This window comes from Nansenia antarctica (assembly GCF_963989245.1).
Source record: "Nansenia antarctica genome assembly, chromosome: 19".
Classification (NCBI taxonomy): domain Eukaryota; kingdom Metazoa; phylum Chordata; class Actinopteri; order Argentiniformes; family Microstomatidae; genus Nansenia; species Nansenia antarctica.
The window spans coordinates 7,078,304-7,106,179 of NC_137692.1; the positions used below are offsets into that span (position 1 = coordinate 7,078,304).

At 43.2% G+C, this 27,876-nt stretch overlaps 1 protein-coding gene across 1 annotated transcript; it reads left to right on the forward strand.

Annotated features, from left to right (window-relative positions):
• LOC308173856 (alpha-2-macroglobulin-like) lies at positions 1 to 26,916 on the forward strand (the record flags this gene model as incomplete). The annotated part of the gene is made up of 33 exons (XM_080548911.1): positions 1 to 86; positions 173 to 353; positions 601 to 757; positions 981 to 1,033; positions 1,662 to 1,682; positions 1,836 to 2,004; positions 4,922 to 5,031; positions 5,191 to 5,361; positions 5,459 to 5,692; positions 6,586 to 6,649; positions 7,150 to 7,301; positions 7,475 to 7,618; positions 8,325 to 8,399; positions 9,200 to 9,287; positions 9,357 to 9,528; positions 11,725 to 11,950; positions 12,369 to 12,495; positions 15,400 to 15,521; positions 15,773 to 15,827; positions 16,123 to 16,206; positions 16,622 to 16,798; positions 16,988 to 17,063; positions 17,201 to 17,357; positions 17,800 to 17,874; positions 18,964 to 19,126; positions 19,538 to 19,728; positions 20,809 to 21,024; positions 21,951 to 22,075; positions 24,969 to 25,059; positions 25,161 to 25,229; positions 25,360 to 25,462; positions 25,571 to 25,612; positions 26,864 to 26,916. The coding sequence occupies 33 exons, from the start codon at positions 1 to 3 to the stop codon at positions 26,875 to 26,877; spliced, it is 3,990 nt and encodes a 1,329-aa protein (XP_080405037.1). The 3' UTR covers positions 26,878 to 26,916.
• Positions 26,917 to 27,876: the final 960 nt, after the last annotated feature.

A 27,876-nucleotide genomic window follows, 5' to 3' on the forward strand; every position in this document is an offset into this window, starting at 1 on the left:
ATGTTTACGTGTGGCATTCAGGTGTGGAGATGGATTCTCTTTGTCTGTTTTCACTGGCTTTGTTTCTGTCAAGAAACCCCAAGACCGTAAGTAGCCCTGCGTTGTAAACCCTGACCCTGACCACTGAGACCGGTAGGGTTTACAGCTGTGTGTGTGTGTGTTGTCTCCGTAGGCTTTACATGGTCACCATCCCTGCAATCATCCAAGCAGGCTCTGAGACCAGACTTTGTGCCACCCTCCTGCAGCCCAACGAGTCCCTGGTCATGACCGTCTCTCTGGGCGCCGGCGAGGAGAAGAACGTCCTTTTCAACGAAACTTCTGACCAAGAGTTTTACCGCTGCTTCCAGTTTCAGGTCAGTCCAGCCCTGGTTACGGATGTCAGGTCCAGGAGACATGAAGTAGTGTTTCCCTTCCGGAGATTATAGTTCTCAGCTTAATGCATCTCTTGAGTTACAGTTCAATGCCAAGTTGAGGTCCCTGTGGTGTCCGACTGTGGCCCTTCTGGTGGTCCTGGTGATCTCTACCTGGTTTTGATTGGATGTTGATGTTGATGAAACCTTTGAGCAATGTGTTGATCCATACACTCTATGTTTCTGACAGGCCCCTGCAGTGCAGAAAGAGTTGGTGCAGAGCTTCAAGGTGGAGGTTCGTGGCGACACATTTCTGTCCACAGAGGAAGGGAAAGTCAAGATCAAACCCTACGACAACATGACGTTTGTTCAGACGGATAAACCACTCTACCTTCCAGGACAAACAGGTAATAACTGTACAGGCGTATTGCAATGATAGATGGAGTACGTCTTTGTTGAAAATGTCTCTTAAATGTCACAATATTCGGTATAACTGTAATAGGGATATTTTTACGGTATCTTGACGTCCAAGTTAAAAGGTCAGAGGTCATTATATTATTCTCCAGAGTAAATGCAAACTGTCTAGTTGTTTTGCGTCAACATGGTATCTCTTTCGTTGCCTTTCTACAGTGCATTTTAGAGTCATCACCTTAGATGTCGGTTTTCGACCTGTCAATCAGCAGGTGAGTGTTGGAAATGTTTAACGTTGAAACCTGTGTTTACATAGTTTGTTTGGCTAGGACTTCAAACATTCACCATAGGCAGCCAGGAGTTTCTCAAGCGACCTGACCAGACAAAAAACTTAAGGCCTTAAAAAAGGGAGGCTTCATTCATACTATAGAGGCCTGATGGGAATGTGATGCATTGTGGGGACTTTTAGAGGCTACTGAGTAAAAGCCCCACGACAGCACTTGCCTAAAGAAGACGACTCGTGTTGCGTGCACCATGTACTGTATCGTAGCCAATGCTTTGTCTCTGTGTCTATATAATATGAAGTGAGTCCACGTTCAAACTGTCTGTGTGTGAGTCAACAGCTTCAATTCAGATTTGTATATGCAAGGATTCCCCCTTTTTTTGTATGTTTGATTTAGGCTTTAAAGGTTAGATTAAGTGTAGTAAACCCCTGCATGTCATCATTGCTTTGAGGAGGACAAGATCTGCACTGAGAGAGGTGCAGGTAGAAATACTACATGATGTGACTGACGTTCACACTGCTACTAGCTGTAGAAGTTGACACTCTTTTGTTGCTGTTTGGGAAATGTGGTGAGTGATTGAACTTTAACCTCTAACCTCTATGTTTCCCCTCTACAGTACGACATCGTGGAGCTTGAGGTAAGACTCTGTAGTTCTTTGTCTTGATGATGGCAGTCACTGTAAATACCGGAGCCTATATTGTACCATGCAACATAAGGCGTCTTATTCCATTAGCACAAGTGTTGAACATCTGTCAGCTTCTTGTTTTTACAATCTTTTTTGCCCACATAGGATACAAATGGCAACAGGATAAGACAGTGGGTGAACACCACTTCCAATGGAACCAAAATATTACAACTTTCTCACTCCTTGACCTCTGAGGCACCTAAGGGAACCTATTATGTTATTGTGTGGATCGATGGGAATAAAATACGCCATGGCTTCAAAGTAGAAGAGTATGGTAAGTTGAGCTGTTGTACTTTGTTGTGCAAGCTACTTTCTTTCACCTTCCATATGTATCATGTGTTGAATTAGTTCATCAATATCCTGTATATCGTCACCTTCTTAAAATAATGGCTTAAGTCAAATTATGTTGTTGCCTAAATATCATATATTCTATATTATTTTACAAACATTTACAAAACAAAATACACATTTGGGTTCAGTTTATTCCGTTTTTCTCAAAACTTGAAAATATGACTTAAAATATGAAACATGACTTTAAATAATATATAGGCTATATATAACCTCTTCTTATCCACCTCATTTTTCTGGTTTTCTGCTCGAAATGACATGCCCACAGTGAATATAGAATATCTCCACAATCACAAGGGCCTTCATAATGATCTTGTTATCAAATGAAAGCTAACACCTGTGGGGTGGCTGTAGAAGTGTCAGAATCAAAATCTATGTTACTGTGTCAGAGTAAATAGAGCTAGAACATTATAAAAAATCTAAAATTCAGTCTCCGCCTAAAGAAACAACAGCTTTTACAGTGAATATCACCTTGGAAACCTGATAACGAAGCCCAAATCATCTAGGAATCAGTACTCCAGGGTCTTATTAGTACTTGTGCCAAAGTCGATGCTAGTAATGTGAGCAAATGCAACTTTGTACCTGTTTTAGTACAGGTATGTTTAGGCGGACACCTATATGTTTAGGCCATTTGGAGATATGTTGGCACCATCTTTGACCTTTGACCTTTCTCATGTATCAGATTTCTTTTTTTCTTTTCTTTTTCTTTTTTCTTTTTTTGAGTTGGCCGACCAATGGTATGGAAATTTGGCGTTGAAACCGGACATGACACATTCTCCAGTTGGAGAAAACTGGATGTGACTTAGGCCGTGTTTACCGTCTCTGGAAAAAAAATGGTGGCATCGTATAGCATGCAAAGTTGTGAAAAAAATGTGATATCGATGAAGAGAATTGATCGAGGTAAACTCTTTATCACTTCGGATGCCCATGGGGGTCCGTTGGCTCCTATGAGGATAAAATATGACTTACCGGTAACACCAGAACAGTCATGAGGGGTAGTTTGACCCCTGTGAGTAACGAAAAATGTTATATCTTTGCACTCGATCAAATTTCAGGACCCTCCTTTCATGACTTTTCCTAGATATAATAATAATAATAATAATTTATTAAATTTATATAGCGCTTTTCCAAGGCTCAAAGAAGCTGACAATATATGATACACATGGGGACACGTAACAACAACAAGTAACATGGAACACAGAGTCAGCGAACGGGGAGGGGGGGGGGGGGGGGGGGGGTGATGTGATATGTGCGTTCTACCACCCAGTATCCTTACATTTTCAAAATCACACCAGGATAAGATAATATAAAGCTATTTTGCTGTTTTTCTGTGAGCGAAGCAGGCTAATTTACAAACGGCCAACTAGTGGTCGTTGTGTGGAAGTAGCAGCTTGAGCATTGTAAAGAGGGGCCCCTGAGGCGGCTCTTTTAGTAGGTAAAAAAGGCACGGTTGTTCTAGTGTTAATCCATTCTTTTAAGAAGTTGACGATAGATGATATTAATATCTGGGCTCACTGATGTGTCTTATCTTTAGTTTTGCCAAAGTTTGATGTAAAACTGAAGGCAGCTGGAGAAGCCAGCGTCGGTCAAGAGGAATTCAGAGTTAAAATCTGTGCCACGTAAGTCTGCTGTACCTTACTGTTTTGAAGTTCACAATACAATGTCTGACTAAAAATAATGAATAGATTTTTTATTATTTTGTAGTATTTTTTTTATTTATTATTGCATTCACTATGTCACTATGAACCCCAGATACTTCAACCAAGTGTTGGGTTATGATATTAGATTGATTGAAAATTTGAGAAATCCAAAGTCTATTTATCATACGTTTTTGTGATTCTTTCCCTAGGTACACGTATGGCCAGCTAGTCCCTGGGACAGCTGAGTTCGGGCTGTGCCGTGTGCGGTATACATTAAAAAATGTTGCTAAATTGAACCCCTGCCACAATGCATCAGTAGAGGTCTGTCTACCCCCCTGACACTAGCGTCACAAGGACGCAAGGTTCTCACAACATGTAATCCTCATCAAAATGATCCCCCGTTAGATTTGGTGCATGCCTCGTTTTGTTATGGAATCTATGTGCATGATAGCATAATATGCAGTGGTATGCTACAGTATGTAACCCCACTGATGTTTACTGGATTCCATGAAATTTGTTGCAAATGTTACTTTTTATTGAAGGTAAACTGAATCTAATGGAGGAACTTAAATATAAAAATATTACTGGAACTTACTTTGATCCATTCTGAAAAAACTGGCCCGTGGAATGGCTTTGGCCAACATCTCAACTCTGTACATGATGATGATGAGGTTGAAATTAAAAGCAATATTTTTAAATTGTTTGCTTTTTCCAGTTGGACAGATCTGGCTGTGGCTCCTTTGCTTTCAACATGTCAATTTTAAAAAGAATCAATGAGAAAGTCATCCAAGACTACAGCCTTAATCTCTATGTCAGGGTAGAGGAGGAGGGGACAGGTAAGGCATTCTGTAATCACTTCGTAGACACAAAAAAATGCATTAGAAATCTTAGTTGATTTTGCTTCTTTTTTTTCCTTTAAAAAAAAAAAGCGGTCCCTTGTTCTGCTTTGTAACAATACATAACATTGCCCAACAACTTTAATAACCGTTTTACTACATGGATATTCAGCAATGTAATGGAATGCATTTCTGATCAATACTATATGTTTTGTGTTTAGAGGGAGTGATGTTTGGTATGAGAAATGGACCAGCTGTTAAAATGTTTCCCCTTAACAGGCGTTTCTCAATTAGTGTTACATTATAATGTTTCCCCACGGCAGGTGTTTCTCAATTGGTGTTACATTATAATGTTTCCCCTTCACAGGTATTTCACGTTCACAAGAGAAACGCATTTCGCTCACCTATGAGATTGGAAAGCTTTCATTTGTTGAGACTCCTAAGATTTATACGCATGGATCAATTGTAGAGGGCAAGGTGAGTTCAAATATAATTGACTTTCCTTTCCTGTTGTACATTTACACTATGATGAATGTTGTGTCAATTTACTATGTGTTGCTGTGCACGAATCCTGTTTCACTTGATGGGACATTGAAATGTATAACATGAATGAGATACTTTCCCCCTTTTCCTCAGGTTAAAGTGGTTCATTACAATAACACACCTATACCTGACAAGTTAGTCTACTTGCTTGAGGGTGAAAGGTGGTCAGCCAAACTCCTGCAGAACCTCACCACAGACAGTGAAGGCATTGCCAGTTTCTCTGTCAATACAACTGATATGCCTGAAGCAGATATTATACTGAGAGTAAGTGTGATTCTGACCTATTTTTGTGGGGGAAAGACGGTGCTAAACATTAGCATTGGGACTAATTAAAACATTTCTCCCTTTTGTTACCTTACAGATCAGCGGCACACAACAAATGGACTCTTATTCGTATAGGACCCCATATTTTGTCAGTGGGCTACTAACCATCTCCTTGATCCAGCCTGCCGCTCCTCACAGTAAAACAGTCAGCTATCTGGAAATCCAGGAGAGAGACCAATCACTGCCGTGTGAGGGAGAGGAGCCAATCATCATTGAGTACACCATCGTGGGGGAGACCGTGGCCATGGGCTCTGTGGATCTGTTCTACCTGGTGAGTAACATCAGGACCGGGCTGTGACAACCATAGAACCAGAAGGAACACAACAGATATTCTCTAGTGGATAGACCTCCGCTGGGACCATACTGAACAATGTATGCTCTCACTGCAATGTACGTCGCTTTGGATACAAAACGTCAGCTGAATGGCAAATATACAGTCACCAAACACTTTATTAGGAACACCTGTGGACATCCATGGACCCAACCTGCCTTGTGTCAACAGTCCCAGCTGGTGGAGGTGGTGTGATGGTGTGGGGAATGTTTTCTAGGCACACATTGGGTTAATGCTAAACAATCATCGCTTTAATGCCACAATCTATTTGAGTATTGTTGTTGATCAAGTGCATCCCTTCTTGGCTACAATATACACTGCCCGTACACTTTATTAGGAACACTATACTAATACTGGGTAGGGCCTTTGCTCTCAAAGCAGCCTATTCATGGCATTGATCCCACAAGATTCTGGTCCATATGATATGACTGCAGCACACAATTCCTGCATATTTTTCAGGTGCACTTTCAATCTGTGAATCTCCCGTTCTACCACATCTCAAAGGTCTTCTATTGGATTCATATCCAACTAAGTTTTAACCCCCCCAACCTTTAACTGGGGGATATATAGAAAAATATCCTTTAGTTGAAGGGAATAATGTGGGAATAATGCTGTGTTCGCGTATCTTGATGTGTTAACGTTACTGCAGTTCGCTAGGCAAACGTGAATTACTTGAGATACGGAGGTCTGTTGCCTGCATTGAAACATAATGGCTGATGTACAGACGTCAATCATGGCTTAATATATATATATATATATATACCACTATATTATATATATATACCACTATATTATTTATATACTGTATATATATACCACTGTCCCTCTTCTAGGTCTTATCCAGAGGGGCCATTGTCCATCAAGGACTCCTGAAGGTTGATGTACTTGACAGTCCAGGTGAGAGAGCAGGATTCTCCCTCAGAAAAGAGTTGTTGAGTGTTAGATGTCCTGTCTGATGTTCGCATGTTTAAAGATGTCCTGTATGAATATAATAGAATAGACTTTATTGTCCTTGTGCAGTTGCCTATACAATGAAATTGTAGTGGTTCTTCTGAAGGTGCAAAAACAGAAAACATATTCATATATACACATGTAATCACAAATATTACACACTAGACAAATTAAAAAGCGAAAATGCTATAAAACAAGCTGAGACAATGAGGTCCGTGGTGTCAAGTGCAAATAAAGACAACAATCTTAAGAAAATAAAAATGACGATGTTGACATGCTGTCTGATGTTAGCATGTTCAAAGATGTCCTGTATGACGATGTTGACATGCTCTTTGATGTTAGCATGTTCAAAGATGTCCTGTATGGCGATGTTGACATGCTCTTTGATGTTAGCATGTTCAAAGATGTCCTGTATGGCGATGTTGACACACACTCTGATGTTGCAGTAACCTCGGGGGAAATCACCTTAAAGTTGGCAGTGTCTCCAGATATGTCCCCGGTGGTTCAGGTCCTGGTGTACGTCATCTTACCCAGCGAGACTGTCATCGCTGACAGCAGGGACTTCCCCATGGAGAAATGCTTCAAGCACAAGGTGTGTGTGGATGTATGTGTGTGGATGTGTGCGTATGTGTGTGTGTGTGCGTGTGTGTGGGTGTGTGTCATAGACATAAATATAGAATGTTGTGTACAGTCGAAGTGGTCTCTTTTCATAAAATAAACAGAAAGGGCGTTATGGCAGTGAGCAGTGCTGTTTGTGTGTGTCAGGTCCAGGTCCAGTACTCCCCCTCCAGGGCCGTCCCGGGGGAGCAGAACACCCTGCAGGTGACGTCTCTGCCCGGCTCCCTCTGTGGCCTCAGCGCTGTGGACCAGAGTGTTCTGATCAAGGAGCCGGGCCAGGAGCTGGACGTTGACAAGGTAACGGAGCCACGCTGATGGAGAGAACATCAGCAGAGGAGAGAACCAGCCTGCCAGGTCACTGGGCTTGGAGGGGACACCACATTGGTTCATAGAAATGGGTCATTTGACTTAGCACCGCCATTTATAAAGTTGTTATAAGTAGTTTATTGACTGTTTATTATTCTGTTGTAGACTCTTGATAGGTCATACTAGGTCATAGGTCATGCACTGTTATTCATGTTGTATAATGCGTTGACAAATGCTTGCAATGCACATTTTCAAACCCTTTGTAGAACTTTAATTAACAAGTTATTCTTTTTATAACGTTTTATTGTCATCAGAAGTAATGGAGCTCTTTTTGCGGGTACAACAGGTAAAATAGTGTAAATATCACTGCTAATGCGTAATCAGATTCAGCTCAGGTGCTGGAGCTGAAGAGTATCAAATGGGATGAGAAGAAGCATCCGCACACTCAAAAAAAATTTATTGTGCAGCTTTCGGTCGTTCAGGTCTGTTGCAGCTTTCGGTCGTTCAGGTCTATTGCAGCTTTCGGTCGTTCAGGTCTATTGCTTGCGCAATAAAAAAACATCGATTTTTATGCACAGTCTTGAGTGTGCCGATGCCTCTTCTCATCCCATGCGCACCAACAGGTGACATAAATACCAACAGGTGAGAAAGATTTCATAATTAATCTGGTAATTCCATCTCATCTTTTATTCCATAGATATTCGATTTGTTACCAGTGACGAAGGTGTCACGTGTTCCATATGACCTTGAAGATCCTTTTGAGTGTTTACGGGTGAGACCAATACGGAGACCAAGAAGGTCGTCCCCACCATGGATACGCCCACGCCCAGGACGTGGTGACAAAAAGGAAGCCTATGAGGTTTTTCAGGTAAATTGCTTCATCTTGTTTTCAACCAATGGTGACACCAGCTGGTGAAATCATAAACCATAAACCAATCATAAACCACAAGTAGTTTTTCAGTTTTTTTGCATAGTCTGAAACTACAGATTGCAAGCTTTCACATTATTGTCATACATTGAATTAGGGAAGAAATTCAAGACGACATGAGTATTTGAATGTTGGAATGCGACAGAATGGGAGAAAAGTAACTCTAATGAAACCTCAGCTACAAACGCTGCTAACAGCTAGCGGCTAACAGCTAGCTGCTAACAGTGGTACAGAGCTACGAACGTCTTACTGCCTTTTTATAACATCACAACATGTTGAGAGAACATCGACATGCTAAAAACACATAACTACACATCATTTAATGAACACATGTCCTAAAACGAAAGTGTGTTTACAAGTCATTATCACTTACCGGTTGCCTACGGCAAACAAGAACAGTGAATCCAATCCACTTCTGCTTCTGCTTCTTCTTATTTAGCTGTAAATGTGGCGGCAGGACTGAGCCGTAGATTGTTGTCTATTACAGCACCACCTAGAGGCCATTTATGGTTTTGGAGTACAGGGTGGACATGAACTTCGATATGGCCAAATACAAAATGTTTCATAAATATTAGATTCAACTTTTAAACTCTCATTCATGTAGTAATGTGTGCTTTATTTCTGTTTGAATTTCATTTCTCAAGAACATGGGACTGAAGATGGCAACTAATTTAGTTACCAGAACGCCTTCATGTCTAACGTATAAAGGGAAAGAGTATCATTATGGGCTAAGTAAGTTTATCTCTTCCTACTCTCACCATTGACACCAGTTATGTAACCAGATGAAATTCAAGATGTCAGTTTGTTATGCTAATATATGGAATTATGTTTACGTAGGCTATATAACTAGGCTTGAAGATAGTGACCCTAGTATTATGGGAATGGCTAGCAGACCAGGAGGAGAACCACCACCCATACAGACAGTCCGTACGTTCTTCCCTGAGACATGGATATGGGAGCTTGTAGAAGTGGGGTATGTAGCCTAATAACCTTGTAGAAGTGGGTATGTAGCCTAACCTTGTAGAAGTGGGTATGTAGCCTAACCTTGTAGAAGTGGGGTATGTAGCCTACTAACCTTGTAGAAGTGGGGTATGTAGCCTAACTAACCTTGTAGAAGTGGGGTATGTAGCCTAACCTTGTAGAAGTGGGTATGTAGCCTACTAACCTTGTAGAAGTGGGGTATGTAGCCTAACTAACCTTGTAGAAGTGGGGTATGTAGCCTAACTAACCTTGTAGAAGTGGGGTATGTAGCCTAACTAACCTTGTAGAAGTGGGGTATGTAGCCTAACTAACCTTGTAGAAGTGGGGTATGTAGCCTACTAACCTTGTAGAAGTGGAGTATGTAGCCTACTAACCTTGTAGAAGTGGGGTATGTAGCCTAACTAACCTTGTAGAAGTGGGGTATGTAGCCTAACTAACCTTGTAGAAGTGGGGTATGTAGCCTAACTAACCTTGTAGAAGTGGGGTATGTAGCCTAACCAACCTTGTAGAAGTGGGGTATGTAGCCTACTAACCTTGTAGAAGTGGGGTATGTAGCCTACTAACCTTGTAGAAGTGGGGTATGTAGCCTACTAACCTTGTAGAAGTGGGGTATGTAGCCTAACTAACCTTGTAGAAGTGGGGTATGTAGCCTAACCAACCTTGTAGAAGTGGGGTATGTAGCCTAACCAACCTTGTAGAAGTGGGGTATGTAGCCTACTAACCTTGTAGAAGTGGGGTATATAGCCTAACTAACCTTGTAGAAGTGAGGTATATAGCCTAACTAACCTTGTAGAAGTGAGGTATATAGCCTAACTAACCTTGTAGAAGTGGGGTATATAGCCTAACTAACCTTGTAGAAGTGGGGTATGTAGCCTAACCTTGTAGAAGTGGGTATGTAGCCTAACTAACCTTGTAGAAGTGGGTATGTAGCCTAACTAACCTTGTAGAAGTGGGGTATATAGCCTAACTAACCTTGTAGAAGTGGGGTATGTAGCCTAACTAACCTTGTAGAAGTGGGGTATGTAGCCTAACCTTGTAGAAGTGGGTATGTAGCCTACTAACCTTGTAGAAGTGGGGTATGTAGCCTACTAACCTTGTAGAAGTGGGGTATGTAGCCTAACTAACATTGTAGAAGTGCGGTATGTAGCCTAACTAACCTTGTAGAAGTGGGGTATGTAGCCTAACCTTGTAGAAGTGGGTATGTAGCCTACTAACCTTGTAGAAGTGGGGTATGTAGCCTACTAACCTTGTAGAAGTGGGGTATGTAGCCTAACTAACCTTGGAGAAGTGGGGTATGTAGCCTAACCTTGTAGAAGTGGGGTATGTAGCCTAACCTTGTAGAAGTGGGGTATGTAGCCTAACCTTGTAGAAGTGGGTATGTAGCCTACTAACCTTGTAGAAGTGGGGTATGTAGCCTACTAACCTTGTAGAAGTGGGGTATGTAGCCTAACTAACCTTGTAGAAGTGGGGTATGTAGCCTAACTAACCTTGTAGAAGTGGGGTATGTAGCCTACTAACCTTGTAGAAGTGGGGTATGTAGCCTACTAACCTTGTAGAAGTGGGGTATGTAGCCTACTAACCTTGTAGAAGTGGGGTATGTAGCCTAACCAACCTTGTAGAAGTGGGGTATGTAGCCTAACCTTGTAGAAGTGGGGTATGTAGCCTAACTAACCTTGTAGAAGTGGGGTATGTAGCCTAACTAACCTTGTAGAAGTGGGGTATGTAGCCTACTAACCTTGTAGAAGTGGGGTATGTAGCCTAACTAACCTTGTAGAAGTGGGTTATGTAGCCTAACTAACCTTGTAGAAGTGGGGTATGTAGCCTAACTAACCTTGTAGAAGTGGGGTATGTAGCCTAACCAACCTTGTAGAAGTGGGGTATGTAGCCTAACCTTGTAGAAGTGGGGTATGTAGCCTACTAACCTTGTAGAAGTGGGGTATGTAGCCTAACTAACCTTGTAGAAGTGGGGTATGTAGCCTACTAACCTTGTAGAAGTGGGGTATGTAGCCTAACCAACCTTGTAGAAGTCGGGTAGGTAGCCTAACCAACCTTGTAGAAGTGGGGTATAAGGCGAGAAGAGCTGCGCAGATTCCAGTTATGTAATTGCCGTCATCAGTGGTCCTAAATGACATGATGTGTTTGTCTCTAGACAGTCAACCTCTGTATCACATGAAGTGTTTGTCTCTAGAGAGTCAGGCTCAGCCGACGTGCCCCTCACTGTCCCAGACACCATCACCACCTGGCAGACGGAGGCGTTCTGCCTGTCCCCTGAGGGCTTCGGTCTGGCTCCTCCCACGGAGCTCACCGTCTTCCAGCCCTTCTTCCTGGAGCTCACCCTGCCCTTCTCCATCATCCGGGGCGAGCACTTTGAGCTGAAGGCCACCCTCTTCAACTACCTGCCCAAGTGCATCATGGTACTGTTTGCACGGCATCCTGGGTGGAGCTCTGTGTTGTGTTTACATTGTGTTGACTCTTGTACCTTTGATACGTAATAGTGTGATATACACGTTTCATTGTTATAATTCAAGATTAATGTTTATACCTCAACAATGTCGGTGATTTTAAAGCGTTGAAAAAAAAATGGTTCATTAACTACTGTAGCTGACAATACTACATCATACACACAAGGTTGTCTAGAAAGTTAAGAAGGAATACTGTGATATTTCTGTACTGTTGCAGATAGTCTAGCTAGCTAGTTAAATTCGACTAACAATTGGCCATTAAGGCTAGTTTTCCAGGGTTTATGTTCAATTAATTCCAAAGAAGTTTGTTGTCTCATTGTTCATTTGGAGTAATTCTCCACATTGTCTTACGAGTGGTCTTCTCTGGCAGGTGTCTGTGACTCCCGGCCCTTCCTCAGACTACACTCTCACACCCGTGTCAGGGCTCCAGTACTCTTCCTGCCTGTGCGCCAGTGGAAGAAAGACCTTCAGCTGGACCTTAGCTGCCTCTGCCCTGGGTGAGTCTCCAGCCGCCATCCCACCGTCATCCTGCAGAGTAATAGTAATAGTAATAATAATAGTAATAATAATAATTCAAAGGCGCTGAAAGACGCTGACAATATGGGAAGAACAGAAAACACAGAAACAACAAGCAACAGATAACAGGAGCACATAGAACACAGAGTTAACGAACAGGGAACAATTAACACAGCAATGTCCAGGGGGGGGTAGGGGGGGTGCCAGGGTTGGGGGAGATGGGTAGGGGAGGTTGTATGCATGGGAGAACAGGTAGGTTTTGAGGTGGGATTTAAAAGTGATGGTGGGACAGTGAGAGTGTCTTCACTTAGACTCGCTGGGTCTAAACCCAAGGATGAAATTGCCCATATGCCAAATGGTTGTGACACTGCTGATCCAGTCTTCATACAGGGTATCCGCGGTGTCTTGAAAAGTATTAAAAGTTGATAAATCAATTTTGCGAAAATCAAGACCCAACTCTTTGACTGCCAGCCATGTTCAGAGCGGAGAGCTCCACACTGCCAGACTTTTGGGGCATTTTCGCTGAACTTTGAAGACCCACCAAATATTGACTTTTCGGACTACATAAACATTGAACATATCTACCAAAACTTTAGACTCTCTTCTTTCATCAGAAAAAGAAAGTTTGTTTCTAGCCTCTTTGAGTGTTTAGAAATCGGCCGTAGAACATAGGGTGGTTTCAGCAAAAACACCTGATTTTGACCAATAAACAGAGAAAACGAGCTTTTTCTGCAGAATTTTTTATTTATTTTTTTCTGCACTTTTTCTGTATCATCCGACTCTGAACTGTTTGAAGAGTCGCGCGATGGCCGCGCTGCTCCGCGATGCTCCGCAATGCTCCGCGTCGCAATGCTCCGCGCCGCGTTTGGCACATACCCTGATCCGTTTCGCCATTACTACAACCCACAGCAAGCCACTTCCTTCTCCAGGCTTTTATCGAACTACTGCCCCCATCTGGGACCGAAATACATTACACCCAAGTCTGAAATTCACTCGCTAGGTGTAGAACATGTCAATAACGCGATCCCCGCGATTTTTTTTTTCTTTTTCTATAAGACGCCAATTGGCGTCTTTGGCAGTCAACGTTACTATTCTATAAGACGCCAATTGGCGTCTTTGGCAGTCAATGAGTATTAAAAAGTCTTATCACGATTTTATGAGGTCTTGAATTTTGTAGGTATTTTTCGGAATTAGACTCTGTCCAAAGAGTTTGACTCCTAAAAACTTTTAGTAAAAGTTTGTGAATTTATTAGTTTTATTAAAAAACAAAGATGAACCTGAAATTGTGTTATATGATAGTGGTCTAGTCTATTGCGAACTAAAACTGTTAAGTTAAAGGTGTCACTGATGTCAACGGTTACAGCTCGAAGTGGCGGTGAGGTCTGGAAAAATATTTACAAGGTCTTTAAAAAGTCTTAGGAAGGTATTGAAATTAACCTCAAGATTCCTGTATATACCCTGTCATAGAAACCACACCTAGTCACTACCTGCACCCTGGCAGGACACAGAGGAAAACCCTGACAGACATATGGACGGCATTATCATTACCAGACATATGCATTATCATTACCAGACATATGCATTATCATTACCAGACATGTGCTTTATCATTACCAGACATATACTCACTATATATTCACTATTCTAAAACCAATTGAATCACTCTACAAACAAACACTGAAAATCTTGGATAAAAAGCCTAATAGTCATCATCATTGTCACATTATCCTCAAGTATAATCTGTTCAGTATGGAGAACTTTAAACAATATACATACATGTGTCTCATATTTAAGATACTTAATGGATTAGCTCCCCCTCCTTTAGGTGCATACGTCACTGTTAAGGAGTCACGGGTAACACGGTCAGCAACCAGACGAGACTGTGCTGTTCCATATAAATTTAACATTTTCCGTAAGAGCCGCAAAAATGTGGAATACACTCCCTACTAGTATTAGGAACCATAGTAATTATCATACATTTAAAATTAAACTGCAACATCACATAAAATCTCAACAAATCTGCACACATTACTAACTGATTACCTGTATAGTAGCAATATGATAACGTTGTTTTTTTGGTAATTTGTTATTGTTTATTTGATATTGTGTGTCCTGTATAATCCGTTTTAATGTAACTTTTAAGTATGCTCCTGCTCAGGGACTGCAGGTGCAATTTAGCCCTTATAGCTAACCCTGGCACATTTACATTGATTGAGATATTAATGTTGATTAATGTGCGTTGTCCCTGAATAAAATAAAATAAATAAAAATGCATTATCATTACCAGACATATGCTTTATCGTTACCAGACATATGCTTTATCGTTACCAGACATATGCTTTATCATTACCAGATGTATGCTTTGTTGACTCTGTAACAGTAACTGTCAGGCCTGCGTGTTGTATTCTCAGGAAAGATTAATCTAATGGAAGATTAGATCAGATCAGATCAGATTCAACTTTATTGTCATCGCAGAGTACAAGTGCTATACAACGAAATGCAGCTTAGCATCCAACCAAAAGTGCAAATAGTGATATACGGTAATAACATGATATGAATAGAACAAGAATGGTAGTGATGGGTAACTATGCAATATACAGTGAGAGATAGTATTGTAAACATCAGTGTAGTTTATAGGTATATACAGTTATGGGTTATATACAGTTAGGTAGCTTGTACAGTGTGGTAGTTTAGGTACAGTATCTAATGTGCAGAAGTATAAAAGAAGCTATATCAGGAGACATGTGCAAATGTGCAAAAGAGGGTATTGTAAACATCAGTAGTGCAAAGGTCATAGAGTGATCACATTAACCAGGGATGTGCAGCCATCTCAGTATTGTCATTGTCATGGTAACGAGAGATTGACTCTGTGTAAATGTGTGTAGGGGTTCTGAACGTGACTGTGAGCGCAGAGGCTGTGGTGTCACATGTCGCGTGTGACAATGAGATCGTGAGTGTACCGGACAGAGGTCGCATCGATGTAGTCACGCGCCCTCTGGTGGTGAAGGTAGGTACTACAGGTGTAGTGAAATACACTCAACAGACCAAATTTAAAAGAGACTCTTGATTTGTGTGTTATAATAACACATCTGCAGTCAAATAACTGTATCAATAAAGATTAATATCACTGGCTATATTGGTCCTGTTTTAGTAGCTAGTTGAAAGTGTAACTGGTCTCTCTCTCGCTCTCTCTCTCTCTCTCTCTCTCTCTCTCTCTCTCTCTCTCTCTCTCTCTCTCTCTCTCTCTCTCTCTCTCAGGCTGAAGGGACTGAGCAGACCAACACCCACAGCTGGTTGATGTGTCCAACTGATGGTCAGTGTTTAAATGTACAAATAGGGATGAAGAGAAAACTATGTACTTTCTTTTCAAATTTAAAAGGATTCATTGGCATGGGAAACACATGTTTACATCAAATGTCAAAGCAAGTGGGAAGATAAAAAACTAAAAATAATGAAATAAAAAACAAAAAAGAATGAAATGTACATACAATGAAAGATATACTAGAATAAAGAGCATGGTGCAAATAGTGCAGATGTTTGTCCTCTCCCTCCCTGGTAACGATGTCTCTCCTTCCCTCTCGGTGGTGACTCTCTCTTCCTGTTTCCAGGTGAAGCTCTGACAGAGGAGGTGGAGCTTCAACTCCCCAAGGTTGTGATTGATGGATCTGCCAGAGCTTCCCTGTCAGTCCTGGGTAAAACAAACTGCCATATGTTTGGTTTAGAGATGGCCGATGGTGCTGGTGGTTAACACTAGGACAGCCGTGCCTATTTCACCTACTCTTAGCGCCGCCTCATAGTCTTTAGGATGGGGAAGCTGCTACTTACACACAAAGACCACTAGTTGGCGCCTCTTGTAAATTAGCCTGCCTACACAGAAGAAAAACTATGTACTAGCTTATCCTGATGTGATTTAGAAAATGGTAAGGATACTGGGTGGTAGAATGCACATATCTAGAAAAGTCATAAAAGCAGGGTCCTGAAATTTGATCGCGAACAAAGGGATAGTCTTATTGTTTTACTCACAGGGTCACCGTGACCCCATCCATGGCTGTTCTAGTGTTAGACACCAGTTCTCCAGGGGGTCTCACGTGCCGTGTTCCTCACTAGGAGACATCCTGGGCCGGGCCCTCCAGAACCTGGACGGGATGCTGCAGATGCCGTATGGGTGTGGAGAGCAGAACATGGCGCTCCTGGCCCCCAACATCTACATCCTGGAGTACCTGAGGGACACACAGCAGCTCACTGCAGCCATCAAGGACAAGGCCACCCGCTTCCTGACTGGCGGTGAGAGTCTGCAATGCTAATGTAGCCCATGTAGAATGTTAGCATAGCATAGACACTCCTTCTTGCTAGTGGTGAGAGTCTGCAACACTAACGATTCCTACAGTTGAGAAGTTGTTTCCGCGTCTATAATGTTAGCTACAGCATAGACACTCCCTCATCTGTGGAAATATGGTTCGCCCTAAAACACAGGATACCAGCGGCAGTTGAACTACAAGCATCATGATGGTGCCTTCAGCACGTTTGGACAAGGCTCTGGTAACACTTGGTGAGAACTTTGACGGCAGCATGTTCTGCACATGAAGTGACACACGATTGCTGAGTTGTCCTTTCATTTATAATAGCTAATAATACGGTATTGTATTAATGACAGATCATTGAAATGCAGATTTCTTCTTTCCTCAGGCTGACTGCTTTTGTCTTCAGATGTCTTGGCAGAGCGAGGTCGTTCATCTACGTCGACCCAGCGACAACAAAAGAATCCAGAGTCTGGTTGGAGAAACGGCAAAAACCAAACGGCTGTTTCCAGAGCATGGGGAAGCTCTTCAATAACAGAATGAAGGTACTAGAAGGTTCTAGGAGTTGTATTTCTACTGCTCAGCTAAAGCCCAGGCGTCAGCTTGGGGGATCTAACACAGGTCTCCAGGTATCAGGCAAGGCTACTTGTGTGAGCGTGGTTCATACAACCACTTCCTTTATCCAGTACTGTGGTCAAGGTGTGATGACATCATCCTACATAAGGTTGCAGAGAATAGGAAATGTTAGAATAGGTATAGCATAGCATAGAGTACAGCACAGTGTTTTATTTGTACAGTATAGTATAGTGGATAGTGTACATAGCCTTTATTTATGTAAACCAGCTCCTTTCCCTTCTTTTTTCTTTTTCTTTTTTTTTTCTTTCCTAGCACCAGGGGAGCCCCCCCCTCCCAAATTTCGTTGTTTGGTACCTGTACTACTGTATATCAAATTCATTCATTCATTCATTCATTCATCCTGTTCTACAGGGAGGGGTGACTGATGACGTGACGCTGACGGCCTACATCACTGCTTCAATGCTGGAGCTGAACACCTCAGTGTTGGTAAGTTGGAGCTGAACACCTCAGTGTTGGTAAGTTGGAGCTGAACACCTCAGTGTTGGTAAGTTGGAGCTGAACACCTCAGTGTCGGTACGTTGACTCTCTGGACAAGTCCTTTGTGACACGTTCTAGTGTTTTGGTCGGCATATCGGCAACCAGTCAAAATATTCAGACTTTTCTTTTGAAACACGGAAATACTAATATTTCAACGTTGTTGAGAATCACAACACAAACTCGCTAGTCAAGCCAAAACACTGCAACGCAATGGATTCGTGATCCCCACTGCTACCTAGTTAACTAGAACACTACTTTGCATTGTTAGCATGCTCACAAAACAAGCTGTGTTAGCTGACTAGCGACGTGTCATTGATTTTCAACAACGCTGAAATGTATTCACATTTTTTTAGAAAGAAAAGTCGGATCATTACATCAGATCTCGATATGAGGACCAAAAACTAGAATGTGTCTCTGGACAAGTTGTTAAGCTGCTCTGCTGTAGGCTGACTAGAGCACACTCTTAATGTAAGGAATTTAAGTTTTGTTAACATGTGACACGTTCTAATGCTTTGGTCCGCGTATCGGGATCTGATGTAATGACTTTTTCCTGACTTTTCTTTCGAAAATTGTGAATACATATCAGCGTTGTTGAAAATCACTGACACATCGCTAGTCAACTGACACAGCTTGTTTTGTGATCCTGCTAACAATGCAAAGTAGTGTTCTAGTTAACTAGGTAGCAGTGGGGATTACGCACCGAATCCATTGCGTTGCAATATTTTGGCTTGACTAGTTGAGAATCACAACACAAACTCGCAACGTTGAAACGTACTTCTGTGTTTCAAAATAAAAGTCAGAACATTTTGATTGGTTGCCGATATGCGGACCAAAAACTAGAACATGTCACACACATAGTAGTGGTACCGGCTGGTAGACATTGTGTTTCTGTGTATAGTAGCATGTCCTTCTATGGTGTTCTATCTCCTGTGTTTCTCTGTGTATCGTAGTATGTCCTTCTAGGGTGTTCTATCTCCTGTGTTTCTCTGTGTATCGTAGTATGTCCTTCTAGGGTGTTCTTTCTCTGTGGTGCTGTAGGATCCTGTGGTAAACAACAGCCTGTCTTGCCTGAGGGGGTCCGTCAGTGACCTGAGCAACACCTACACCACAGCTCTGCTGGCCTACACCTTCACTCTGGCAGGGGACATGGAGACCCGGGACCTTCTTCTACAGCACCTGAACAAAAAGGCCTCCACTGAGGGTGAGCCCTGCTCTGATTGGCTACTGGCCAAAGATGCCAGCCCTCATTGGCCTAATGGTTCCCATCACTACTTGACTTCACTACTAGAAATTCACACAAAGTGAAATGTTACACAAACACTGTGGAAGGTATAAATGGTTTAACTAAAACCCTTAACTAAAAGTCTCAAATCAAAATCCAAAAATCTAATTAAAATGTATCTGTCACTTAGATGGCACACAGTTGTAATAGACAGAGTGACACTTTGGGATCTTGCTCCACGCTAAACAACAGCAGCAATAACAATTCAATAATAAGTATTAAAAAGTGACAATGAAGTCTACGTGTGTGTGTGTGTGTGTGTGTGCGCGCGCGCGCGTGTGTTCGCATGTGTGTTCGTGTGTGTGTGTGTGCGTGTTCCTGCATCCTCAGGGGGTCTTCTCCACTGGTCTCAGACCTCCTCCTCCTCCTCCTCTTCTCTGGCGGTGGAGATCAGCTCCTACGTGCTGCTGGCTGCTCTCAGCTCCGCCCCTCTGACCAGCGCAGACCTGGGCTACGCCTCGCGCATCGTCAGGTGGCTGGTCCGCCAGCAGAACGCCAGAGGAGGGTTCTCCTCTACCCAGGTACCTCCACCTGCCCCCCCCCTCTCCTCCACCCAGGTACCTCCACCTGCCCCCCCCCCTCTCCTCCACCCAGGTACCTCCACCTGCCCCCCCCCCTCTCCTCCACCCAGGTACCTCCACCTGCCCCCCCCCTCTCTCCTCCACCCAGGTACCTCCACCTGCCCCCCCCCGCTCTCTCCTCCACCCAGGTACCTCCACCTGCCCCCCCCCCCTCTCCTCCACTCAGGTACCTCCACCTGCCCCCCCCCGCTCTCTCCTCCACCCAGGTACCTCCACCTGCCCCACCCCCCCTCTCTCCTCCACCCAGGTACCTCCACCTGCCCCCCCCCTCTCTCCTCCACCCAGGTACCTCCACCTGCTCCCCCCCCCTCTCTCCTCCACCCAGGTACCTCCACCTGCTCCCCCCCCCTCTCTCCTCCACCCAGGTACCTCCACCTGCCCCCCCCCTCTCTCCTCCACCCAGGTACCTCCACCTGCCCCCCCCCTCTCTCCTCCACCCAGGTACCTCCACCTGCCCCCCCCTCTCCTCCACCCAGGTACCTCCACCTGCCCCCCCTCTCTCCTCCACCCAGGTACCTCCACCTGCCCCCCCCTCTCCTCCACCCAGGTACCTCCACCTGCCCCCCCCCTCTCTCCTCCACCCAGGTACCTCCACCTGCTCTCCCCCCCTCTCTCCTCCACCCAGGTACCTCCACCTGCCCCCCCCCTCTCCTCTACCCAGGTACCTCCACCTGCCCCCCCCCTCTCTCCTCCACCCAGGTACCTCCACCTGCTCTCCCCCCCTCTCTCCTCCACCCAGGTACCTCCACCTGCCCCCCCCTCTCTCCTCTACCCAGGTACCTCCACCTGCCCCCCCTCTCTCCTCCACTCAGGTACCTGCTCCCCCCCCTCTCTCCTCCACTCAGGTACCTGCTCTGCTTTGTTCCCTGAAGTATCTTGACTTTAAAGAATTTGGTTGAAATAGATCACGAGTAAAACTTCTGAGTTGAGACTATTTATTCAATCAAAAAGGTATTGTGTGTGTGTGTGTGTGTGTGTGTGTGTGTGTGTGTGTGTGTGTGTGTGTGTGTGTGTGTGTAGGACACAGTGGTAGCTCTCCAGGCTCTGGCCCTCTACTCCACTCTGGTGTTCAGCCCCGAGGGCGCCAGCACAGTAACAGTCACGCCTCCCAGTGGGGAAACGCAGCTGTTTGATGTGAACAGCAGCAACAAGCTCCTCTACCAGGAGAGGGCGCTGCAGGACGTGTCAGGGAGGTACAGCCTGGAGGTGAAGGGCAGTGCTTGTGCCTCAGTGCAGGTCAGTGGAGCAGCTCCCCTCCTGGGGCTAAAACCCCACTTTGACATTGACCAGGGGGGTATTCCATCAACGTTTCTAAAGGAAACATCCAGGCTTATTTGTGATAAGGCATCGTGAGATGTACCCAAAATCCTCTGTATTACTGACCGTTCTAGATTTTTAAAGGTGAATATTTCCATTTTATTAAAGGTCTGTGTGTATTTACTTCTCAATGAAATGGTTACTGATTCAAGATTATAATTGTCAACATTTCTACGAAATGTGATGTTTGCTCTTCCATGTTATGAGACATTGACATCCACAGAGGGCAGGTTGACTTAATCTTCCATGTTATGAGACATTGACATCCACAGAGGGCAGGTTGACTTCATCTCCCATGTTATGAGACATTGACATCCACAGAGGGCAGGTTGACTTAATCTTCCATGTTATGAGACATTGACATCCACAGAGGGCAGGTTGACTTAATCTCCCATGTTATGAGACATTGACATCCACAGAGGGCAGGTTGACTTAGTCTTCCATGTTATGAGACATTGACATCCACAGAGGGCAGGTTGACTTAATCTCCCATGTTATGAGACATTGACATCCACAGAGGGCAGGTTGACTTCATCTCCCATGTTATGAGACATTGACATCCACAGAGGGCAGGTTGACTTAATCTCCCATGTTATGAGACATTGACATCCACAGAGGGCAGGTTGACTTAATCTTCCATGTTATGAGACATTGACATCCACAGAGGGCAGGTTGACTTAGTCTTCCATGTTATGAGACATTGACATCCACAGAGGGCAGGTTGACTTAGTCTTCCATGTTATGAGACATTGACATCCACAGAGGGCAGGTTGACTTAATCTCCCATGTTATGAGACATTGACATCCACAGAGGGCAGGTTGACTTAATCTTCCATGTTTCCCAGGTGGCTGTTCACTACAACATCCCTACTCCCTCTGACAGCACCTCCCTCAGCATTCAGGTGACGCCAGAGGCTGAGTGCAACAGCAACTCTCTGAGACCCAGACTCACCCTGAAACTCCAATCCCTGTAAGAACCAACCGTCCCCACATGTACAACTTCAATGCTTTGTGGTGGTGTGGTGGCAGTAGACATTTGTGACACGATCTAATGCTTTGGTCCGCGTATCGGGATCTGATGTAATGATCGGACTTTTCTTTAGAAAAAATGTGAATACATTTCAGCGTTGTTGAAAATCAATGACACATCGCTAGTCAACTAACACAGCTTGTTTTGTGAGCCTGCTGACAATGTAAAGTCAGGGTGCGAAATAAGGGGGAGCTCGGGGAGCTATAGCTCCCCTAGTGGTGACATGAGCTCCCCTGGAAACATGGTTTGTGAAATTTTGGGGGAGCTCTAAAATATTCTAAATTGCGATGGATTTATTCCAAGTTGTGACGGATTTTACCTTGTGTAATATGATTTGTAGAGGCATACAATCTATTTTGATGTTGGTATTAGGTATATAAATGATATATAATAGCCTTTATAGCCTACATATAGGCCTTTATTGGCTACAACTATGCGACAGTAACTTGCAGCGGGGTGCACTGACGCTGAACCCCTCATAGTGATAAGTAGGTGGACAACGCGTGGTGCTGAAATAGCCGACATGCGGTGTGTGGTTTGAAAAAAGTAACGCCAGCTCAGTAAATAATTCAAACTTAATGTTTACTTATAGGCTATGTGAATGTGACTGCACCACACATGTGAACAGTAACAAAGCAAATGCAGTTTAATTTTATGAAAAACATTGACAACTAAATCGGTGCAAAAAAAAGAAGAAGCTGAATCTGCTTAGCCTATGCTCCTGAAAAACATTTAATGACAGAGCAAACACGCTACATTACTAGGGATAATAATTACAATGAGCCATTCATTAAAAATAGAAAAAATAATATTAGGCTATTAAATCTCACTTAATGAGAAAACTGGCATCTCCCATCGGTCACTATTTGTTGGCTATCTGGTGATATGGACGTCTTTGAGTGTCTAGAAAAGCGCTATAAGTCTAATGTATTATTATTATTTATTATTATTATGGACGTCACTTTAATCCGGCAGTTCTCAAGGTTTTTATGCACCAATCGATTCCTCTAGCGCGTCTTTATCACATTCATTGACGAAAAGGACGACTCGCATGTATAGGTGGAAGGGAACATTCATTGTGAGCACGGAAAATGCGAGTCTCTCACAACGGCTTTGCATTGATGAAACCAGGTAGGATGAACGCATAGTTCGCTGTCCATTCCTCTTTAAATGCCCTGTTTTCACCGTCAACTTTCCTCTTTAGACCTTTGGAGAGTGACATGATGTTTCTCTTGCTAGCTAGCAGGTTAAATGTTTAGCCAACTTCACCCGGCACCAAACAACCAATCCAATAATAATGTGACCTTGTAAGTCTGGGAGGAGGGGAGGAGGGGGGAATCATTATCAGAATAAAACTATGTTAAATAATTATTAGAATAAGTTAGGCTGCGCTACATCATCAGTCCACACATGTATTATTCCAAACTATGGAAAAGGGTGAAACTACGTTGTTGAGAATCACAACACAAACTCGCTAGTCAAGCCAAAATACAGCAGCGAAATGGATTGGACTGCTACCTAGTTAACTAGAACACTACTTTACATTGTTACCTAGTTAACTAGAACACTACTTTACATTGTTACCTAGTTAACTACAACACTACTTTACATTGTTAGCAGGCTCACAAAACAAGCCGTGTTAGTTGACTAGCGATGTGTCATTGATTTTCGACAACGCGGAAATGTATTCACATTTTTCGAAAGAAAAGTCAAAGCATTAGAACGTAGAACGGAAAATCGCACGCGCGCTTTGCGCACGGAAAGCCACCGGCCCCGATTTGGCCTGAATTTTTTTTTACGTCAGGAGATTTTTGGGGGGGGCTTTAATCCCTGGGCTCCCCCGCACACCGTGATTTAATTCGCACACTGTGTAAAGTAGTGTTATAGTTAACTAGGTAGCAGTGGGGAGTACTCACATTGGCTTGACTAGCGAGTTTGTGTTGTGATTCTCAACAACGTTGAAACGTAGTTCTGTGTTTCAAAATAAAAGTCTGAACATTGAAATTGGTTGCCGACATGCAGACCAAATGATCAGACTGTCACGTCACTATACGTAGATATGACATCGTTGGTAGAGGCCTTTCACATCCTCAGGTCACATGATGAGTTACAGGAAGGCACAGGACAGATCTTTGCATCAGGTGTCTGTTACTTTAGAGCTTCTGTTACTTTAGAGCTTCTGTTACTTTAGAGCATCTGTTACTTTAGAGCTTCTGTTACTTAGAGCATCTGTTACTTTAGAGCTTCTGTTACTTTAGAGCTTCTGTTACTTTAGAGCTTCTGTTACTTTAGAGCTTCTGTTACTTTAGAGCATTTGTTACTTTAGAGCATCTGTTTCTGGGAGAAGACTCGACCAATAAGTTATGTGGTTATACCCAAGGTTGTATCTTTGCTTCAGTAACAGGAAGTAAACTCAACCTGTTATTAATCCAGGTATCTGATACCTTGGTCATTGCATGCTCTTGTCAACCTTAACACTCGAACAGCCATGAGGGGTCATCTGACCCCTGTGAGTAAAGTAAAGAAAAATATTATCTTTGCACTCGATCAAATTTCAGGACCCTCCTTTCATGACTTTTCCTAGATATGTGCGTTCTACCACCCAGTATCCTTACATTTTCAAAATCACATCAGGATAAGAAAAAAGCTATTTTGTAGTTTTTCTGTGTAGGAGGCAGGCTAATTTACAAGCGGACAACTAGTGGTCGTTGTGTGTAAATAGCAGCTTGAGCATTGTAAAGAGGGCTGATCTACTGTTAAACTTTGATGTAGTATCATTTGTTTTCTCTCTCTTTATTTATCATGTGTTTTCTCTCTCTCTTTATGTGTCCAGATATGCAGGCAAGGAGGAGACGACCAACATGGTTATTGTGGATGTGAAGATGCTGTCTGGGTTTTCCCCTGACCCAGACTCTTTGGCAAACGTGAGTTTTTGTCGTAGCGTGCGTTCTGCCTTCTGCCAAATGTCGTTAATCTGTGGAGACAAACACAACATGAGTGATCAGTGAATTGTTGGTCCTTACAGCTGAAGAAGGCCCTTTTGGTGGATCGTGTTGAAACCAAAGATGATCACGTTATAATATACCTGGAACAGGTGAGATGACCCCTATCCCTTTGAAAAAGGACACATAAACTCACAGCAGATCGTCCTTCAAACTAACATACATCTGTGGACATCTTCGGTAACCTCCAGCTGTTGATAATAGTTTTGATTCTTTCTGCAGTTACCCAGCATTCCCATCAACCACCACCTGGACATCGTACAGGATCTCCCTGTACAGAACCTGAAGCCAGCAGTGGTCAAGATCTACGACTACTACCAGCCAAGTAAACTGATGTCTAATCCTCACAACAACAACAACTTCAACAAAAGTCTATTTTATTCAACACTTGTGTTCATTTACTGAGACTAACAAACCTCTCTGTTCCACTTAGGCGACCAGGCTGAGACAGAATATATCTACTCTTGTGCTGCAGGTGAGCTCCATTAGGTCTTGTGTAATTGGTTAAATATTTGCATTCATACCATAACCATACATACATGTGCTGGTAATTCACAAGGTATGCATGCAGGGTTCCCGCGCTGGTCTTAAAAAGCCTTTCAGAATCAGAATCAGAAGACTTTTATTGCCATGACATGTAAACATGTTAGGAATTTGGTTTGGAACAATGGAGCACGGTTTACAGCAGGACAGGTGCAAGACAGGACAAGACAGTGCAAACCAACATCAAAGTGCAAGAGTCATAATTAATATAAATATAAAGTGCAGAGATCAAGTGTTCAAGTGTTCATATCCAGACAGTCCAAAGCTCTCTGGGTGGGGGTGGAGGGAGGGTAGATAGATAGGGGTCAGGTCAGGGGGGGGGGGGCCCCAGCGGCATTTAGGAGCCGGATGGCTGTGGGGAAAAAGCTGTGTGTATGTCGGGCCTTCACAGTTTTTAGGGACCGCACCCTCCTGCCTGAGGGGAGCGGGGCGAAGAGACCGTGTCCTGGGTGTGCGGGGTCAGCCATGATCTTCCTGGCCCTCCCCAAAGCCCTACTTTTAAACAGGGCCTCAAGGGGGGGGCAAAGGGCAGCCAATCACCCTCTCCGCCGAGCGTATCACCCGCTGCAGCTTGGCCTTGTCCTTGGCCGCTGCAGCGGGGAACCAGATGATGATGGCGGAGGTGACGATGGACTCAATGATGGCCGTGTAGAAATTCACCAGCGTGGTCTTTGGAAGGTGGAATTTCCTGAGCTGCCTCAGTCTAAAATCCAGCAATCCGATTTATAAGGCCTAAAAAGGTCTCAAGTTTCAGGCATTAGGTCTAAAGAATGAGGTGCTAGGTCTAAAAAAATTGATTGTCCTGCAAGGAAATCAGTCCGACCACATCTATTTACGTGGAAATGAATCAAGCTGGAACAAAAAAAATGCCAATTCGTTGCCCCCGGGAGAAATGATTGGCGAACAAAGCTACGGCAGGATGACAAAAAGCTATCATACAGTGCCACGACTAGGTCTAAAAGTATATTCAAAGAGGTCTAAAAAAGGTCGTAAATTTGACTTGTTGAAACTTGTAGGAACCCTGTGCATGAGTCAATATTTCCTTACTTTTTTATTTTTTGTAAAAACAATACGGATGTAGCTACAGTATATATTCATATTGTATGAGTAGTTATGTTTTGAGTTAAATTATGTTTTCATTGAAGATTTAATCATTAATGCTGACTATTGTTTTGCTCCTCAGCAGATCAGAAGTGAGAAGAACATGATGTTTGAAATAATTTTTATTCGAAACAACATAAATAAAATGTATTAATTTAAAACCCTTGTCTCGTGCACTTTATCCTAACACCTTTCCATGTGTGTATTGATATTGAATGAGCTGCAGTCAGATGGACTGGAGGCAAAGAATATGTAGGCCACATTGATAGATTAAATACATTGGCAGTCAGTTGTTAGCAAAGTCAACAACATTGACTGCATTGGGTGCAGATGTATTGACATCTGTAGTATCTGTATGATAAATCTCATCTGAATGCAGGCATGAAAACAGGTCGGGGTGAAAAAGGTGAGAAGGATATGAGACCCGGATCCTGCTAGGGCAGTCGGAGACTGAGAGCCAAAAAAGATTATTGGGGTACCAGAAAGAGACACATCATACATGCAGGCTCACAAAAGCACTCACTCTCACTCTCCCTCACTCACACACACACACACACACACACTCCAATAGGCTACGAGACCAGTGGCGTCATTTCAGCAAAAGCCACGATATGGCATGGTACCGAATGGGGGGGGGTAGAGGTGGATTTTCCCCCTCCAAATCAGTTATGCAATAGTCAATTTTAGTGAGTTGTTTCTGTACAAAAACGAAAATATGAATGTATAATTAAGTGCAAATAAAGTATCTTTACATGTTCACATGTAAACATACACATATGTTGTATAAGAAACTAGACTGACAACTTATCATGAAATGCGCAACAGTGCAGCTTTAATATAAGCTAGTAGTGTTTCCCAAACTGTGAGGCGTGGGGAGTACTGCAGGGGGGGCGCGAAAAAAAAAAAAATGTATTTGATGACGCCCTTAGTCTGTGTACTACGGTAGCAGTCGCACTGTTATTCTGTTCTTGTATGAAGGTACGTCCTAATGCTGAAGAGAATACCGAGTCTGCTTTACTTATTGTTCATACGCAATCCATGTGCACCCAAGCTCAACACATATACCATATACTGTATCTGCCATATATCATACTT